The 20,424-nt window shown below is 40.5% G+C and overlaps 1 protein-coding gene across 1 annotated transcript; it reads right to left on the bottom strand.

Annotated features, from left to right (window-relative positions):
- Positions 1–1,754: 1,754 nt before the first annotated feature.
- Positions 1,755–18,317, bottom strand: LOC128329608 (vomeronasal type-2 receptor 26-like). The gene is made up of 8 exons (XM_053261118.1): positions 18,255–18,317; positions 16,439–16,617; positions 14,640–15,009; positions 12,446–12,868; positions 11,989–12,207; positions 11,645–11,872; positions 8,461–8,587; positions 1,755–2,656 (listed from the first exon to the last, which is right to left on the bottom strand). The coding sequence occupies exons 1-8, from the start codon at positions 18,315–18,317 to the stop codon at positions 1,755–1,757; spliced, it is 2,511 nt and encodes an 836-aa protein (XP_053117093.1).
- Positions 18,318–20,424: the final 2,107 nt, after the last annotated feature.

Here is a 20,424-nt window from a genome sequence, read left to right as displayed (position 1 = left end):
TTCACAGGGTTGTTGTGAGGGAAAACCTAAGTGTAATGTATTATGTATATCATCATTCATTGCATCATAATTCTGATGTTTGAGATGCCAGCCAACTTCACAGGGTTGTTGTGAGGAAAAACCTAGGTGTAATGTAGTATGTAACATTCATTGCATCATAATTCTGATGTTTGAGATACCAGCCAACTTCACAGGGTTGTTGTGAGGAAAAACCTAAGTGTAATGTAGTATGTAACATTCATTGCATCATAACTCTGATGTTTGAGATACAAGCCAACTTCACAGGGTTGTTGTGAGGAAAAAACACATGTGTGTCAGTCAGATGTATGTTGGGGGGCGGGGGGGGGCGCGATTTCAGTGCTTGCCCCGAGCGCCGTTTTCCCTAGTTACGCCTCTGGGGAGCTATCCTGGGGGTGGTGAGAATGGGAGTAGCTCTCTTCCCAGTGCGGTTGGGGTAAACATTTGAACATTGATGAGCACCTTCAGGTAAACATTTGGCTATAGATCAGGCAGGTCAACTCCCTAGATGATGGGTGACTCAGGGCACTCTGGCCTGGACTGATCTACTCTGCCAGGTTAAGCTCCTCAGACAGGCTTGGCGGCTGCTGGTGGCTGCGGCTATGGCAGAGGCCTGAACTTAGGTCAGCTAGGATATGCAGCTCCTGCTTTAGAGCATTGGGGCTGTTAGGAGCCGAGGTGCATGGCCATTTATGCTTTAGGCAGGTATGCCCTCCGTGTGCATGCCTTTTAGCTTCCTCACTGTAGGGATGGAGAGCCAATCTCTGTCTCCTTATATAATGTTACATTCCAATTTATGAGTAAATTGTGGTCCTTCATTTTAATACTTAATTATGTGTCTTGTGTCTTCTTGGGGTGTGGGGGCAATTACCCTCTCACTGGCCCAGACATTGCCTTCTTCCCCCATATTGCTGGAGGAGCGTGCATTGCTGCTGCTTGCATGCCGTGAGGCAGAAGTCAGTGTGTATTCAGTGTGCCTTGGTATCTGTGTGCACTAGATGTTCATCCTTGTCACTGTACTACTGCCAGCTGTCCCAAGATCATCTTTTATGGAAAGGACCCATCAATATCACTTACATACTGACAGACAGGAACATAGGAAGCTGCATTATACTGAGTCAGACCATTGGTCTATCTAGCTTAGTATTGTCTTCACAGACTGGCAGCGCCTTCTCTGAGGTTGCAGGCAGGAATCTCTCTCAGCCCTATCTTGGAGATGCTGCCAGGGAGGGAACTTGGAACCTTCTGCTCTTCCCAGAATGGGTCCATCCCCTGATTGATAAGCAAATGATTCAAGTCAGGCAGCCTCTTTTTAAAAAGGATTTTAATGGATCCATTCTGTTTGCTTGTAGCCAAAGAAAACTGCAATTCAGCCAAAACAATCAAAGGTACAGTATGACAAAATACAAACATCATATAGAAAATATCAAAAAGGTGATTATGCACTGAATTTCAAAAGTTCCCATCACTGGGGTCATTCAAGATGTTCTATTACTCTCAGTCTCTTACAACATATGAATATATATCAACTGATACAAAAACAACAAATGTAGAGTACATCTATACATGCCACTGCAAACTTAGTAAAAAATAAATAAAAGCCAGCACATTATTTCCAAATTGACAACCATTGCAAAACGTCAGGAAAGATAAATGTTTTCAGCTCTAGAAATGAAACAAACAAGCAAAAAGAAACAACAAAAACATGATTTTTAAAAAAACAAAACAATGTAGATTTAATTATATCTCTTTATTAGGTGTTCTCTGTGGTTCAGCTCAGGTCTCAGCAAAATCATGTAGCATTTAGGAGTAAAGATACAAGCCAGTAACCCAGCACTGGAGGCTAAGATGGAGAAGATCTCCACAGCCACCATGGATTTCCCCTTAGTGCTCAGATAGGTTGGAACAAAAGACAACCAAACACTACAGAACATCAGCATACTGAAGGTGATGAACTTGGCTTCATTAAAACTGTCAGGCAAATTCCTGGCCAAAAAGGCCACCGTGAAGCTGATGATGGACAGAAGTCCCATAAAACCCAAGACCAGATAAAACATGATGACGGAACCTTCATTACATTCTGCTATGATTTCTCCATTCACGGACTGCTTGTCCAAATCTGGGAATGGTGGAGACATTCCTAGCCAAACTGCACAATTGCCTGCTTGCATAAGGGTGCAGGAAAGTACAATGGAGTTGGCCAGACTTTTCCCCATCCACTTCCTCATGCCAGAACCTGGTTTGGTGGCCATGAAAGCTACAATTACAGTGATGGTTTTGGCCAACACACATGAAATGGCCATTGAGAAGATGATGCTGAAAGCAGATTGTCGGAGAAAACAGGTCACTTCCGTAGGTTGTCCCAAAAATAGCAAAGAAGAGAGGAAGCAGAGGTGGAGGGAGATGAGGAAAGTGTAACTGATGTCTCGATTCTTGGCTTTGACTATGGGAGTATCTTTGTGCTTGATAAAAGTTGCTAGCACAAAGGCTGTGATCAGTGAAAAAGAGACAGCAACAGAGGCTAAAGTGATCCCTAAAGGTTCTTCATAGGACAGAAAGCTTGTCACTTTGGTGCTGCATCCATTTTGATCCTTGTTAGGATATTGATCTTCTGGGCACTGAAAACACTCGGCTATGTCTGTGGGGGAAACAATTATTATTGAAGTGCCCATTCAAATGTCCTTATTCAGTTAGGAATCCCTCAGTGAAAGGATTTACTTTTTTCCAGGCAGATATTGATTTCACTCCAGGATAGATTATATATGGGCTTCCAAAAGCTTCTTAAATCAATTCCACCAAGGAGAAATTGCACCTATACTTATAACAGAGAATTTGCACCTATACTTCTAACCCTGTGATTTTTGAGTTTAAATTGGAGAATGTTCAATTTTCTCTCTTTTGGTGGCTTAATCCCATATTATTCAATAATTTATTAGCAAAACAACAATTAGCTCAAACATTAAAAACTGTAAAAATGATACAGAGCAAGCATTAACTATAACATGGGATGCTATGAAGGCTGTTATAAGGGGGAATGTATTTCTTAGATGAATAGGATTAAAAAGGGAACTCTGGAAAAGATAAATATATTACATTCAGAGATAAAGAATCTATTGTTAATGTACAATACAGCAGGATCTGAAATATTTATAAGCAATTGGAAAAGAAAATGAAAGAGCTTGAAGTTATAGAGACAGGAATATCTTTCCACTCAACTTTTATATGTTAAGCAAGGATATTATGAACTTGATAATAAAAATTCAAGACTTTTAAATTAAAGTTAATTCAAGACATTTAAATTAAAGAAAGCTAAGGAAAAAAAGATTTGTTAGAGCAAGAAAAGATAATAAAGGATGGATTGTTAACACTGAAGATATTAGTAAATAATTCACTTAAAAACACACACAATTATATTCATCCGCTAGTCCGACATTGTATGAACAAAGTAAATACTTAAGTAGATTGAATTTTCTGGAAGTTTCTTCATTGGATGTTCAGTATTTGGATTCACCTTCTTTGGAGTTAGAAATTATTGAGGTTTATAAAAGTATTAGGGATGGTAAAGCTCCAGGTCATGATGGGATATGGTTGAAGTTTTATAGCGAATTTAATAAATCCATATTCCTGAATTTTTATTGATGTGCAATGAATTACATCGAAGCAGTTCTCTTCCAGGATCCTGGACTGAGTCTAAAATATCCAGGATTCCTAAGGCCAGTAAAGATTTACAAGAGGTAACTTCATATAGACCCATTTCACTACCTTATAGATTATAAACTTTATACCAAATTATTGGCAAATTGTCTTAAGTTAATGATAAATAAAATAATTCATTTATCTTTATCCCAAGAAGGAATATATCTAGTTCTATTAGGAAATTGTTAGATATTATATATTTCTGTAAAACTAACACACTTTCGTTATCAATATGTTCATTAAAATATTTAAAGCTTTCAAATGTATGGAGGGATCTTTTTTAAAAGAAGTATTACAGAAATTTAAATGTGGTCCTCATTTTTCTAATATGATTGATCAGATTTATAGTTTAACAAAAGCTCAGATAAGAATTAATAATTATGACTCAGAATTGATTACAATTTCTAGAGGCACTAAAGAGGGCTGCCCTTTATCTATTTTGTTTTTTAATTTGGCTATGGAGCAATTGGCTATCACATTGCACATCAATAATCAAATTCATAGGATAAAAATGGGGGATAAGAATTATTTATTAAATTTGTTTGCAGACAATATGATATTAACTTTCAAATTCTGGATTTTCAGCTAAATATATTAAGGAAGAGTCACAAGATTTTGTGGAGGTATCAGGATTAAAAGTTAATTTGCAGAAATCTCAATTGATATATTTTGATACTCCCCCTACAGTTCAGAAAGAGGTATCTAATATTTTGGGAATACTGGCGTTCTATCATTCTTTTAGATATTTAGATATTAATGTTACTAAAAAAATCAATAAATTATTAACAATTTTATCTCAGTTTGGGAAAAATAAGTAAAGAGATGAAACATTGGGGGAAACAAACACATTACTATATTAGGATGGATTGCAGCTGTAAAAATGATGGTTCTTTCAATGTTTGTTTGTTTGTTTCAATTCCTCCCAGTGGAAATTCCTCATAGGATATCATCATTATGACAAAGGACATTTTTTTTGTTTTAGCTCTAAGAAACTGTATTAAGAGGAAGATTGTATATAGGCCACAGAAGCAGGGAGGATGGGGAATGCTTAGTTTAAGATTATATTATTGAGCTGCACATTGGACATATGGTTTCATTTATATAAGAAGATTCAACTAAACAATAGCTCCAGATAAAGAATGTAGTATGTACAAGAGACAGGTGGTTATTTAAGATGAATTCTTTTTATTCTCCACCCCCCCCCCGCCGCCAAAAAAAAATAGCCCAGATCAACCATTTATTTACTAAAGCTATGTTCCAGATATGGAAGAAAAGATATAAGGATTTGATAGGGACTGTCAAATCCCTATCAACTATCTCTATCTATTAACATCCTTAAGGATGCATTTGGATCCTGGCAATACATATGTTTTGGTTCAGATGGATTTATTGACAAAATATGGGTTATATAGATTCAAAATTTTTTTAATCGGGAGGGGTTACATAATAGGGAACAGATTGAGCATCAGATTGGTTATTAGTTACCATGGTCATTATGGTTTCAAATTAAATCTATTTTGAATAATAAAGAAATAGTAAATTCAGTAACTCGATCGTTTACATATTTTGAAAAATTAATTTTGTCTTTTCAGGATCAGCCAAAAGGGGCAGTTTTTTAAAATTTGCATATTACTGTTAACAAATGGAAATAGGGGACACACCAAGAGTTTTGAAGGATATTTGGGAGATGGATTTCGGAAGTTCTATAGAAGAGAGTAAATGGCAATCATTATAGAAGTCTGGGGGATTCCTGTCAGCTTCCATACAAGAGCTACAGTGGAAGATTTTAGATCGGTGGTATTTAACTTCAGTGAAATTAGCCTATATTTCTCATAATTATTATACTCAGTGTTGGAGGGATTGTAAGCAAAAGGGAACATTTTATCACATGTGTTGGTCTTGGGAAAAGGTGGTATGTTTTTGGCAAAAAATATTTAGAGAAATAAGAATTATAATGAGACAAAATGTGGAGTGATCTCCAGAATTAGGATTATTACATACTTTCTCTGTTAAGTTATAAGGAGGCTGTACAGGTGTTGAAACAAAGAATTCTGGACATAGAATATCAGAATGACCTTAGTCTGATTTCTGACTATATAAGGAGGAGACTTGATTTTCCTTCTGGAGGTCCGTCTTCTTATTTAAAAACTTTAATCTATCCCTGCCATCAAAGGGCCTTTTTCAGGTTGAGACACGACATTCTGCCCTCTGCAGTGCCTTCTGGGAGATTTTTGAAGGTCCCAAGGGGTGACAGACTCTGTCCTTGTGGTCTAGGGGATGTTGAAAATGTACAACATGTTCTGTTGTGTTGCTTATTCTATAAAGGCATACAACAGACTTTATTAACTCCAATTGTATTATCTTCACCTGGTCGTTCAGAAGAATTTTATGTTGCTTTTTTGCTTGCAGATAAAATTCCTTCCATTACATATAAGGTGGCTAAGTTTTGCTCTATTGCTATTAGGACTTGAAAGCAACTAACTTCCTGTCCTGTCTTCTAGATTCTTGGCTCGGTTAGGATGTTGGATAACAACTATCTTTATATGCAAATGGGATTTGCTGTCCTTCTGATTATTACTATTGTTATTTTATGTATTCTTTTTAATCCGTACTTTTCTGTAAAGTTTTAAATTGCATTGCTGATCTTTGACCGTTGATAGTAATAAACTAAAACTAAACATACATTTGTAGGAAATAATGCCAAGTTAAAAAATAAAGAACTTGTATTTTTTTAAAAAAAAATGGCAGCGAAAACAATAGTTGTTCACCAATCGAAATACTTGGGTCAGTTAACAATTGAGAAGTGGTATAATAAGGGGTGGTCAATTGCATTGTTAGAGTGCCCATCCCTATGCCTCATGCTGTGGGGATGGTACATTGTTCCACCCCCCTCACCAAGCAGCCCCAAGAACAAAAGAGATTGGGCTCCTTGTTTGGAGGCGGGGTTTAGATCATCAAACAGGCAGCTCCTCACCCCAAACACAGTCTGGTGTTTGTTCTCTTCTCTCCCTCTCATCCCTAGATGAAGAACAGATTTTGGCTGGTTGTCCTTTAGGGGCCTGAGTAGAAATTTTTGGCTCCTTACAAATTGGCCCAGTTGGGAGTCTTTTTGGTTACTCTGTTCTGTTTTTCCCTGGTATTAGATAGTTAGGCCCCAGCTTGGCAGGGACAGTGAGGGCTGGGTGATAAGTTAGGAGGGATTTAACATCAGTGAGCACCCTTGGGCAGTTAAAAGTTATGAAACCCGCCACCCATTGAGATCATCAGGAGAGGTTCATCTGCATTTGCCACCAGCTCGTCTGGTGGCCACTCAGGGACGGGCCTTCTCCATTGCTGCCCTGAGGCTTTGGAATGCGCTCCCTAGTGAAATAAGAGCCTCATCTCTGACAGCTTTTAAAAGGTAGGAACATAGGAACATAGGAAGCTGCATTATACTGAGTCAGACCATTGGTCTATCTGCTCAGTATCGTATTCACAGACTGGCAGTGGCTTCTCCAAGGTTGCAGGCAGGAACCTCTCTCAACCCTATCTTGGAGAAGCCAGGGAGGGAACTTGAAACCTTCTGCTCTTCCCAGAGCGGCTTCATCCCCTGAGGGGAATCTCTTGCAGTGCTCACACAGCAAGTCTCCCATTCAGAGGCAACCAGGGCAGACCCTGCTTAGCTATGGGGACAAGTCATGCTTGCTACCACAAGACCAGCTCTCCTCTCTTTAAAGATGCATCTGTTCACCAAGGCTTTTTAACTGATATTGTTTTGATTGTTTTTAATGTTGTTTTAGAGCATTTTAAAAAGATTTTTAAATTGTTGTGTTTTAAATGTCTTGTTTTTGTTTTTAACTAATGTTTTAATGTTATTTTTATCTGTTGTAAACTGCCCAGAGACATAAATTTTGGGCAGTATTAAAAATAGGCAAGCAAATAAATAAACAAACAAACAAACAAACAAACAAATAAATAAATAAATAAATAAGGTAGATAGTTCAATTGGTCCCTTGTGGTTTTGGCAGCCCAGGGATGCTGATTCACCAGGAAATGTGCTTCAGGGCTTCACAAACCTCAGTGCTGCGTGGCTCGGGGGTGCAAAGACCTAGAAGTTGCCCAGACCCCTTTGAGGGTTGACTATGAAGGGAATGAAGTGGGTTTTACCTGCTTCTTTTCTGAGTCAGGGTGTGTCACTCACGAAAAGCAAGGGGAAAGTATTGTGATGGGTGGACATGGCGTTTGTTAGGCCCACACTGTTGGGAGGTAGAGTTCTGACACCATACAGTTTGCTAATCAGAATTAATTTGATTAATAAAGTTGTAGCCCGTATACCCGTAATGTTATGTCAGTGTGTTTCTTGGGGCTGGGGTGTGGGGACAAAATATTACTGATAAAATTAAATGAATGCAGGCTGTCCACCATGTTTGGGCAGATTATATTTATCATATTACAGTACTAGATCTAAGTCTGGATTATCTTGTGATGTATGGGAAATATGATTGTTAAATGTATTGTGTTACTATGCAATATTGTTCTATGATATGTGAATATTATGAGGATACTGTTCTAATATTATTTTTTAAATAAGTTATCTCCTTTCCTGGATTTCCCATCAAATATCAAAATATAGTCCAATTCTCTGAACTCATTGGTAGCATCATTCAGACCACTGGCTTAGCCATTTGTCACTATGACAACTCATAGTGAATTACTAAATAGTCACCTGAATTAACTCTATATGCTGGAATATTTGGCATCACCTACCCTTCTGGTCTGAAATCTTCCCTTCTGGACACGGAGCACAACTAAAACAACAAAATTTCTCTGTTTCTTTCTTTATCTTCTGATACCCAGGGTTGCAGGATGCACTAAAAACAGAAATGGGTAGTACCTGTTCTAGGAATTGAGAGTTGAACAGCATTATGGCCAAGGTAAATACTTGGCATGGATCTTGATGGGTTCATGAATTTTCCCTCTGAAACACTCCCCCAGAACATTAAGCTACTGTCCTCCTGAGTGGTCAAACTATCGGAAGGGGAGACCAAGTATTTAAGCCAGAAAGTGGAAGAGCAAAGAGAGGAAGAAGATTTGCCAGGATAGATAGTGTTGAAGGAAAGTGCCAGGGGCGTAACTATAAAAGGGCAAGGGGAGACAGTTGTCTGGGGGCCCACTGCCTTGGGGGGCCCCCCAGAGGCAAGTCACATGACTGACTCCCCCAGCCGCGCACCCACCCAGGCTTCCTTCAGTTGTATTCATCCTCTGAAATTGATGTGAGTGTTAAGACTTGGAGCTACCAGAACAGCATGTCTTGCATCGTTCACAATTCATAAAACCTTAAAAAAAAATAACTTAGGATGATGTTCTATTGTGGCACATAGGGGAGAGAGAGAGAGAGAGAGAGAGAGAGAGAGAGAAACTTCAGCGGGGGGGGTGGCATTTAAAAATCTTGTCTCTGGGCCCACTCCAACCTTGCTGCGCCCCTGGAAAGTGCTGAATAAAAGCAAGAGGCAGAAGAAGAGAAAACTGTATATACAGACAGACAGATGGACATATACATAACAAGGATATCTCATAAGATTACTTTCCATGAGGGAAGTGGGTGAAAAAATAAATATCTGAATCACTAACTCACCCAAAATTGATGTGTTCTTTTGGAATTATAGATGCATCTACTATTCCATTACCTAGTTCATCCATGTAGATTTTGGGTGCACTACATCACTTACCCTTTTGGTTGGAAATCTTTCCTTCTGGGCATGGAGCACAATCATAGCAGCAAAATTTCTCCCCTTCCCAGGCGCGTAACAACGATCGGGCAAGGGGAGACAGTTGTCTGGGGGCCCCACTGCCTGGAGGGGCCCCCCAGAGGCTCCTCACGTGACTCCCCATTGCCCCCTGCCCAGCCCCAAGGCCCCTCAGCCACTTGCCCTCTTCGCCGTCTCTCCAGCTTGTTCTCCTGGCCGGCAATCCAGGCAGCAGACAAGCTGCAAAGAGCTGCTTTTCTCCCGCCTCTCAGCTGATCGGCGGGTGGGCGGGGCTTCCACGGAGGCCTCCGTGTAGGCCTCTGTGAAGCCTGAACTCCAGTAGGGCCCAAGCCAGCCAGGAAGGAGGAGGCAGCCAGAGTGTCCACCACTGTTCTCTGCAGCAGAAGACCCCTTGCTGCCCTGCCCAACCCAGCCCAGCATTTGCCAGGTAGAGTGTGAACTCCTTTTTGTGGTTACCTTTCCCGCCCCCCCCCCGGATATATAGGCATCTGCTTGCCATAGGGCTTGGATATGGGGGGGGGCGGGAGAGACTGAGAAATATTTATTTTTAAACAGCTTGGAAAATTTGCTGGCTTAAAAAAAACTATCTAAAAAGTCCTATAAGTGTCTTGTTTCATGGCAGAAAATTACAAAAACTTCTGGAAGAAACAGTATTATATTTATTTTATTCATTCATTCTTTCGTTTATAAATGCACTTATGCTCAAGTTGTTTTGCAACCCAGAAGGTCTGAGTGAGAACTGTGAAGCATGTGTGGTGCTTTTATTTTATTTTATTTTTCTTGTGTGTGAACTGCTCCCCAATAACTCGCAGGGACTTCAGGGTAAATCTGGCCAACATGTGAATGCAGCACCTCCATTCCAGAGGAGAGGTGTGTTGTTAAAAGGCTTTAAAAGCCTCCTGTGAAAAACCTCCTGCAATCAAACTTGACTGAATTTGTTCAGAATTCTGAGAAAACAAACATAGGTTCACCCTGCATGGTTGAAAGTCTCCTTTGCTAATCTGCAGCGAGGGGCCCATTTTAATCATTCATCTTTCTAGTGTGTTCTAGGCATTAAAAGTAAAACAAATGTATAGTACTCAATGAATATCACTATATATTGTGACGTGTGTGTGTGTGTATTCAGTGAAATGTATTTCCAGGCAGCATACTTATTTTGAAATATCAGACTTAAATCCTTGGGGGCCTGGGGTGTGCGGAGGCCCTGGACTTTGAGTGGGGGGGCCCCCCATTTTAAAATCTCGTCTCTGGGCCCACTCCAACCTTGCTACGCCCCTGCCCCTTCCTTTTTTTTCTTTTGATAACCAGGGGGGCAGGAGTCACTACACACAGAAAGGGGTTCCACCTATCCATAAAGGTGAAGATTGTTTAGGATGGGAAGAATTGGATCTGCTTGTATTCATCAGCTGCTCTACAAAGAAACCAAGGATCAGAAAGCACAACATTCTACAGTAAGTGATGCAAGCAAAACAAAAATCTTCCAGGACATTCCTGGTCATGGAAGACATTGACCCAAGCCCAGTGTTAGGGTTAGGGTTAGGTTGTGTACATGCGTTTCACAATTTTGCAGTTGCACAGCTGTGTGCTCAATACTGTGTAAATGGGTCAATGTTTTTGCAGTCAATTTATTCACTAATGATAATCTTGGGATCAGAGAAAAGAAATGGCCTATGCAGTGAATGCCTAATTCCAAAGCAACAAGGACAGGAAAGTGATGGCCCATTGTGATCCATGATTTCCCATCCCACTGGCTCCAGGACTGCCATGCTTAAAGTTTAATCAAGGTAATGTAAAATTTTGCTATGTTCAAGAAAACATACAATTGTTGCAGTTGGTGCAAACGAAAATGCAGTTGGATAATTGCCAGATATTATTTCCAATGGCCAGGAATCATGCAGCTGCAGTTGTGCAATTTCTGCATGTAGCGCAACAGCGCAATCATGCTCTGCACAACTGTGTGAATGCTATATTGCAAGGATGCCAGCCATTGCACAGGATGCCAGCCACTGATCTTCGACAATTTGGTGTGATGTCTCCATCTCATTTTTGAATAGATGTGTCACTGCCATTATTGTAGGGACTGATCAATGATCACATGGTCAGTTTACACAGCAAAAGAAGCTTCTCTCTCCAGATCACCTATTCCAGCTGAGTCCCCTCTGAGTGTATGTAAGAATGCACACCTGGTTAAAAGGTCTGGGCCACACAATTCTATCCTCATTAAGGGTGAATTTTTCCCCTTCAAGATTCTCGGGGTCCACCCGTCCAACTTTCACTCGACGGAAAGATTTGTTTGGGAATGTGACTATGTTCATGATGTCAAATCCAGTTCCCATTTCTCTGTAATCATTAAAAGACACACTTTCTCCAGCTGAGTTGTTAAATGAAATGCCCTGAAGAAATGGGTGGAGCTAGTTGAAAGAGAAAATAGAAACAAAGGGCAACACATTATTATTCAAGGAGGAGAAAGATGGATTTCCCATGCATCTGTTCATTGCAATATAGCCATTAATTGCAGAGACATTACCTGCCAAACCTGGAGATCTTGAAGTTTCACACTTTTATTCTTCATCCTCTTTCTGCTATGAGATCTAGGTGAGTTCATGGCATGCAAAGCATGCGCTATGATGCAGACAGCATTATAGATGCTGTAGCTGTGGCCAGTCATATTGATTTCAAAAACAGACTCAGGAAGGCTCTCCAACCTCTCAGCACCAGTACATGGTCCATCCACCTCTAACAACTCCTGGGGATTTGGAAATGAACAGTCAAAGGCTTGCTCCCAGAAGTCTTTGAGAAAACCATTCCCTTGCGTCCAATAAGATGTTTTGCTCTGAAGATGTTTCTGCAATCCTAGATGTTCATTTGAGTGTATTGCAAAGGAAATGGCACCTAGGAACATTCCAACTTGTTAGAAGAATTCCATTCCAACTTGTTAGAAGACCCATGACTGTAAAATCAATCTGAGCTGTCATAATCCATACATTCCCAACAGTTGTGTTTTCCTTATCTTCATGTCCTGCTAAAGCCATTAATGTGCTCAGCCACATAATGGTCAGAGTTTCACCATAGATAACAAATGTTCTGGCTTTTGTATTCACAAATGGTTTATAAATATTCCAGGCCATATAGCTGAGCTCATTTAGGAAGAGCAAACGACCTTGTTTGTGGATTCTATGTGTGAAGGCTGAACAGATTCCATTCTTGGAGAGCAATGGCTCCAGAGCCTCTAAGAAATGATCTCCACTCTCATCATCCACAGCAAGGAGCCCGATCCACGTCCATCTGAAATGCTGAAGCAAGTGGACAATCCCCATGTACTGATGGGACTCATTTGGGACCATGCAGTAAAAAGAAGGGACTTGCATTGTATCATGCTGTTCTGGGGCAAATGAGCCATATGTGAGCTAAAAGAAAATGTACAAGTATTCTAGAGAATGCTTAAGCAGGATTCAGAATGGATCTGTTTGTCAGTGTGCCTTTTAATGTAAGGAATCTTTAGTGAACTAAAATCCTGAATTCAATTTCCATCTGAAAGTCAAGGAGACTTCTGGATGAAATTTGGAAATATGGTACAGTTTCTTGAAAATTGCATGGCAGTTCACACGATTGACATTAGGACAGGAGAAGCCTCCTTCCCTAATATGGAAGCTGGGTACACTCCAGAGAGTTGATGGTGTGTTAGATAAGAACAAGGTCAGAGGTGGACATGAGATGAATGACCTCAAAACGGCGTTGTTCATTTGCTAGGAATATAGGAAGCTGCCATATACTGAGTCAGATCATAGGTCCATCTTGCTCAGGATTGTCTACACAGACTGGCAGCGGCTTCTCCAAAGCTGCAGGCAGGAATCTTTCTCAGCCCTATCTTAGAGTTGCCAGCGAGGAATCTCTCTCAGCCCTATCTTGAAGTTGCCAGAGAGGAGTCAGCAGGGATGGAGCTTCCCAGAGCAGCTCCATCCCCTAAGGGGGATATCTTGCAGTGCTCACACATCTAGTCTCCCATTCATATGCAACTAGGGTGTACCCTGCTTAGCTAAGGGGACAGGTCATGCTTGCTACCATTTTTGGAAGGGCAGTATAGAAATCGAATTAATGACAAACAACAACAGCAACAACCTCTAGGCTGGATTACTGCAATGTGCTCTACGTGGGGCTGCCTTTGTAGGTAGTCCAGAAACTAGTTGGTCCAGAATCCAGCAGCCAGGTTGGTCTCTGGGTCATCTAGGAGAGACCATATTACTCCTGTATTGAAAGAGCTACACTGGCTGCCAATACGTTTCTGGGCAAAATATAAGATGCTGGTTTTTACCTATAAAGTCCTAAGCAGCTTAGGCCCTGGGTATTTAAGAGAACATTTTCTTCGCCATGGGCCTCACTGCCTGTTAAGATCATCTGGAGAGGTTCGTCTGCGGTTGCTGCCAACTCATCTGGCAGCTACTTGGGAACAAGGCTTCTCTGTTGCTGTCCCTGGACTTTGGAATGCACCCTCTGTTGAAATAAGAGCCTCCCCATCTCTGACAACTTTTTAAAAGGCACTGAAGACACATTTATTCACCCAGGCTTTTAATTAGGTTTATAGTCTTAAATTTTAATATTGGGTTTTAAAAGTTTTAATGTTCTAAATTATTTTAATAAATTGATTTCATGTTTTAAATGATCTTAATTGTAAACCACCCAGAGACACAAGTTTCGGGTGGTATGGAAATATTTAAAAGGGATGGGGGAAGCCATGGGTACATCCTACCCAGATTTTGTCCCCTGCTTCTTAATGAAGTAAGTGGGGAAACTGTCCTACCCAGTTGGGGCATGACTGATGATCAAGCTTCCCATCTCCAACCTTGTTCTTATCTTACATACAATCAAAATCCAGGAGCACACCTGGATCCCAAATTAGAAAAGGCTGCTGCTGCCCTAATGTTGATTGTGTGAACTTTCCATATCATTATAAAGCAATCTGCTAGATATCCATGACCACACCTTAGTCTTTTTGTTTTCCCCAGCCTCTCTGAAGCTATTCCCCATTTGGATTTGTTTTCCAAACATATGGCAAGTCTTTTGCTGTCAGATTTGCCTCTCCCTTTTTCTGAACCACAAAATCACTGCTAGGATGACAAGGAGAGTAAAAATCATATTTGAGACTAGTAAAAACTTCCTTGCCTCCAGACACAGTCCTACCTGTGGAATCTTGTAGAGACTTAAGATGTCAGCCATACAGAAGGAGATATCAGAGCTAAGTCCCCCAATGAGTGCTATGACATTTTTCTGCATCCCACATTTGTAGTTGGGGACAAATGTATGTGATTTGAAGAGCAGGTCGAGAGTGGTTTGATAGGTCATCCTTGCATCGTAGTAGCTGTCATAGATGTGGAAGCCAAGGGTGATGTTTTGTAATATCTTTGAATTTTCATTGATCTCATTTACAGCAAATGCCAAGGCCAGGACATGCTGGTAGAATTTTGTCACCACACTGCAAACATAGTTAAGCACACTTTCACCAATGAATTCTAAATCACAGGCAATGATTTTATTATAGTGCTGGACCACTCTGAAGGTAAATATAAAGCAGAGATTCCATGAGTTTTGAACTGAAGAACAAACTTATAATGGCTGAGAAATGCAGAAAGAAGTCACAAAGATGTCCAGAACTGTTCAGGAAGGACAAAACAAAAAGGAGTAAGAGAGAAGAGAGGTCTCAGAGAAAGTGTTTGAATTTGTAAAGTGTCAACTGGAAAGAGGAACAAGGTTACTGATGCTATTGTCCATAAAGTATGGCATGTATAATTGTATGTAATTCAGGTGAATAAATCAACTAATTTTGACAAGAATCTTGGTCCATCTATCCTAGTATTGTTTGCCATGATTTATATCAGCTCTCCAGTTTCCCAGGTAGATAAATTTCCTAACCCTGTTACTTGAGGTGTTAACATCCGTCAGGAGTTGAACTGGACCTGTAAAGCATGTCCAGAACTTTGCCACTGAAATATGACCATTACCTGCATTATAGAAGCATCATCTAAAACCCATAAAAGTAACCCTATGCTTTACTTTGGAACAGACTGTCCAAATACTGTATTTATCCAAATAGAAGATGGTCCTGAATTTAAGACCACCCCTTTAAAAAATAGATGTTTAATGCAAGTCATACTTGTATTTACCCAATACAGGTTATACTTGTATTTAACTTGGTTAGGAGACGTTGGTTTGGGGCGGTATAAAAATCCATTAAATAAAAATAAATAAATAAATTTACCTGTAAATAGATGATATACCTGTATTTACCGCAAAAGGAACGGCTCTCTGAATTTAAGATGATCCACCAATTTCTAACATCAAAAAAACTGGTAGAAACACTAGTCTTAGTTTCAGGTAAATACAGTATTACCTAAGAGACTGCACAGTTTACAATGAACATAGTGTACTCTCTTGTGTTGAACTTTATTTCTGTAAAATAACTATATTAAAATATTCCTTTCTCATTTGGACAAATTCTCTCTACTCTCTCCATTTGGACCAATGTCCTCTGCCATTCATTTTAATTGTGTTTTGGACCTCTTCTAACTTTTTAAAAATTAAACTAATATGTGTAATAAATGTTTACCTACTAATATTCACCTTGCATGTCCTTCTCCTCAAATCCTCTCACTTTAGCTTATAGTAGAGATGACTTTAAAATAAATGCCCTTTCTTCCTCATTGTTCTTAATGTTTGAGATCACTTTACAGATTATTGTGCTGATTACATCTCACCTGGCAGCATGCAACTTCAGCATAATTAAAGAAAATGGTAAATCCCATCTTCTAACACAGAACTCTCAACATGCAAGGAAGGTCTCCAGGTGTACTATAAACCTGCATGAGAACAAGTTGTTCCGACGTGGTCACATTCCCCCATATATGAAATTCGATTTCTGCATTAAAATGTTCTTTGGTTTCAAAGCTCACATGACATGGGAAAGCAGGGGGTGGGGTACTTACACTGGAAGATCAAAACCCAGATCCTGAGATGGGTGTTTTTTGAAGGAAAAAATATAAATGATCTGCGAAGATATCCCACCAATGAGGAGGTTCCCGGGCTGGTACCACTCGTGTGGAACAGGGAGGGGATCATTCTCAGGGCACTTGATAGCATCTATTCGGTATGCCATAAGAGGCAGCTGAAACAAGAGCAATGCTAATGTCAGCATCTGAGGAAAAAGCTGGTCTCTAGGACAGATTCTTCTAGTGCAGCCAGCATCAGCCTAGTTGAAAGGAGTAATATAATAATATATTGGCAGAGTCTGCTAGGAGACTCTGCCAATATACTATTACTACTACTACTACTACTACTACTACTACTGCTTCTCTTTATATACCACTTTTAAACAAATGTTCTCAAAACAGGCAGAGGAATTATTAATAAATAAAGTTGCTTCCCTGTTTCCAAAGGGCTCACAAAGAAACAGAAAGCAGAGGCCAGCAACAGCCAGGGAATTGCCACTTAAAAAAAATGTCCCTTTGCTCAGGTATCAGGGATCCTGCTTCTTAAACAGAAGCCTATCAGCCCACTTATCAACTAGTTTAGAAAAGCAAGATGCACCACTTCAAAGCCAGAAGTGTACAATGAAAGGGGAAAATGCTGACACTGACAGAGTTAAGAGACCGATGGAGCCCTGCTTTCTTAAGAAATGCCAACAAGGGGATTATAAGCAGTTTTTGAAGTACATACATTTTGTTTTTGTAGCCACTGGAAATCTACAGAAGGTTTGACCAAGAGAATCAATTACAGTGATTTGGATAATTGTAGGGGAGTTAATTACATCTGCTGTGAAGTCTGCTCTCTTGAGCAAAATATGTTGTTCTTTTCCTCCTCTGCTCTTCAGTGGGACAATAAGTGGATAATCTAGGGGCAATATGAAATGCAAATAGGACACCAAGGGACCATCCATGTGGCCTACTGGGTGGGCATGTGGGGGAAGATTCCCCTACTCTTGTCTTCCCCACAGACGGTTGTTCAGTCTTTAGTGGGAGTGTGATGTCCTCTGTGCAGCACAGGGCAGGGCAGATTGATCTGAGGCCAGGACTCATTGTCCCAGCCTCCGTGAAGCCTACTATGCATCTTCCTACAAGCATGATACATTGGAGGATTCCACCAGTAGTTGGGTGCTCAAGGCACCCATCTCAGTGTCTGCTTTAGCTAAACATAGCCCCAGCGAACACACAAGCAGTTGGTTTGGGTCAAGGGGTCACTTGCTCCCTTAACCTTGGCTAACATCTGGGTTTGAAAGCAGGGCTAGGTGGTGCTACCCCACTGGGATCAGGCCCAATCCAGGTGGTTTCCACATGCCCGGGTTAGGCTATGCATGAGAACTGCCCCTAAGGCTCACCTATAAATCCAGGTAGGAGTTTAAAGGGAAAATTCCTGTCCAAGGGCATTTGGTGCAAGCCCTGTAGTACCACTCAAATGCACACGCACACACAGCCCACCCACCCACTATGGAGAAACTGACTGCTGTGTTCTCCACCACCTACTGAAGCTTCTCAACAGTCTTCAAGGACAGACCTATGTTACAATACATTGTAGCAGTCATGGTTTGAGGCTTTAGGTCTCTGAATGAGAACTGGAGAACTGGAAAGTGTCGTTAAATGACACCAATGATCTCAAGATTCATTCTGCAAATCTAGTCAAATAAATAAGAAGACTTATCGGTATCACCGGAGCATTACTAGATGTATATAACCCTACTCCACAACATCCTTTGAGTGTGACACCCTAGGAGGTGTGCTTCCTTTTTACACTTCTTTAACATTGTACCGGACTGTACTCCCTTGCAAATATCCATGCAAATATCTCAACTGGTCTTTTCCTTTTAATCATCCAGGATTGCTACATACTAGCCCTGCTGTCCACTTAATTCTGTACCAAAAAGAAGAGAGGGAGAGAGAAAGAGAGGGCAAGGGAAAAGAGATGGAATCGAAGCTGCTTATTTTCATTTTGTTGACCAACTTCCTAGGTGAGGGTTTATGTGCTGTCTTTAAAAAATGGCTTGAAGAGAAAGTGAATCCAAGGCTTCGTTCTCATTTCTGCCCTTTTCAGCAGGTGTCTTCTCCAGCCCACAGCTGACTCTATCTGGCCCAGGAGTAGTAAAGCCTGAAGAGTCCTTCAGACTGACATGTGCTGTCTCTGATATCCAGATTGGTGCTTTGTACTGGAACTGGATCCGGCAACCTCGGAAAAAGCAAGGAATGGCTGGGCTTCATTCGGGATACTGCAAGTGAAGGAACCACACAATACAATCCAACATTCATCAGCAGAATCGACATCACCAGAGACACCTCCCAAAATGAAGTGCATTTTCAGTTGAGCTCCCTGGCAGCTGCAGATACTGCTATGTATTACTGTGTGGGAGGCAACCGAGGCCACTGTGATTTCCAGCCATACAAATACCAGCTGCTGCAAACACTAAGCCTCACATAATGCAGAGAATGCAGCCCCACCTACAATCAGCATGACTTATCATGTTGCTTTTGAAAAGGGAAGTCAGACAACAAAGGCTTTTGCAAAGAATCAGAAGGAAAAAGACATGTTAAATTGAGGGTGGGAAAATAGACCTGTGGAAGAGCACTTGCTGTGCACCCAGAAGGTTCCAGGTTGAATTCCTGGTATCTTCAGGTAGGTCTGGGAAAGACTCCTTCTTGAAAATCTGGAGAGCCATTGCTCAGTGATCCCTGTAACAAAGATTCCCAGACATTGTTGACTAGGGATGTGTACAAATTTCACTTGAACTGATTTGAATTCAAATTGAATTTGAATGTATTTGAGTTCAAAACCATTGAATAGGGTGGAGATTCACTCGAATTGATTCAAATTTGCTCAAAGTTGAATTGAATTCAGTCAAAATGCATGAATTTTGCCAAAATTGGTGCAAATTCAATTCAAATTCAAATTGAATAGGGATGTGTTGACTACAGCTCCCAGTATCTGCACCTGCAATGGCCTTTGGCTGGGGATTACTGGGAGTGGCAGTCAACAGCATCTGGGAATCCCTGTTACAGGGAACACTGCACCCAGCACAGATCTTAAAAGCAGTTCAAACAAAGAATGTAATTCAGATTCTAAAACATGTTGAGGGACTCAGATATCCAGCAGAGGATGGAAATGCTACCTTATGTCAGAGATGAGCAATCTTGTTATCTGAAAAGCTAGATATACATTATTAATTACAGCCAAATGACAATTGGATCCGTAGTGGGATGCAGGAGCTCCAGAATTCATCTGCAGCTAACGGGTCTCCCTTGAGGAGGCAGGAAAATACAATTCTTATTTCACACATTAAAACAGATGTGATATGTGAGGGCCATTCTATGTGCTTAAATATATGTATACATGTCTATTAGAATTCGGAGAAGGGGCTGATGTGTGAAATGGCCTGTGATTTCCTGGGGGAGGAGGGGAATAGTTGGTGGCCCACAATGTTGACCCCAAAGGTATCCTCCTCCATCTTCTCAAAAGGGGGCACCAGAGCAGAGATAAAAAATATCTAATTTTTAAAAGCAGCATTGGCTATGAGAGAACTGAGATGGCCATATTAGTAAAACCTTTCATGATTTCCACCATGAGGCTGACCATATCCTAAGACGATTCCTTGAAAACAGATGCTGTAGCTGTTTTTCTATCCTACTGACTTCTCTACAATTATCGCTAAAAACTAAAAAAAATTCGCTAAAAACAGAGTTAACTTTTCAAGCTGTAGTGGACATGCAGTTCCTTAACAGATTCATAAAATATGAGTTCATCTTTTTGGATCCATATTTGAGTGTATTTCCCTATGTTTCAGGGAGTAGCAGTTTTGGTTTTTGTAAAAAAAAAAAAAAAAAGATTAAAGTAATTCAGACAAGATTTTAAGACCTCTTTTAATGCACAGATTAAAAAACAACAAAGATCTTACAAATCCAAGCAAACACATTTCAGTGTTCAAACACCA

This window comes from Hemicordylus capensis, chromosome 6 (assembly GCF_027244095.1).
Source record: "Hemicordylus capensis ecotype Gifberg chromosome 6, rHemCap1.1.pri, whole genome shotgun sequence".
In the NCBI taxonomy this organism is placed as follows: Eukaryota; Metazoa; Chordata; class Lepidosauria; order Squamata; family Cordylidae; genus Hemicordylus; species Hemicordylus capensis.
This window is presented reverse-complemented; position numbering and strand designations above follow the sequence as displayed.

What these genes read in the sequence shown, in the direction of transcription:
- LOC128329608 (XM_053261118.1), bottom strand. Translation starts at nt 18,317, where the DNA reads ATGATTAAAAGGAAAAGACCAGTTGAGATATTTGCATGGATATTTGCA. An exon ending in AAAACACAACTGTTGGGAAT is followed by an intron (nt 12,208 to 12,445) that starts GTATGGATTATG and finishes CCAAATCCCCAG; the next exon opens with GAGTTGTTAGAGGTGGATGG. An exon ending in AAGATCTCCAGGTTTGGCAG is followed by an intron (nt 11,873 to 11,988) that starts GTAATGTCTCTG and finishes TCTTTCAACTAG; the next exon opens with CTCCACCCATTTCTTCAGGG.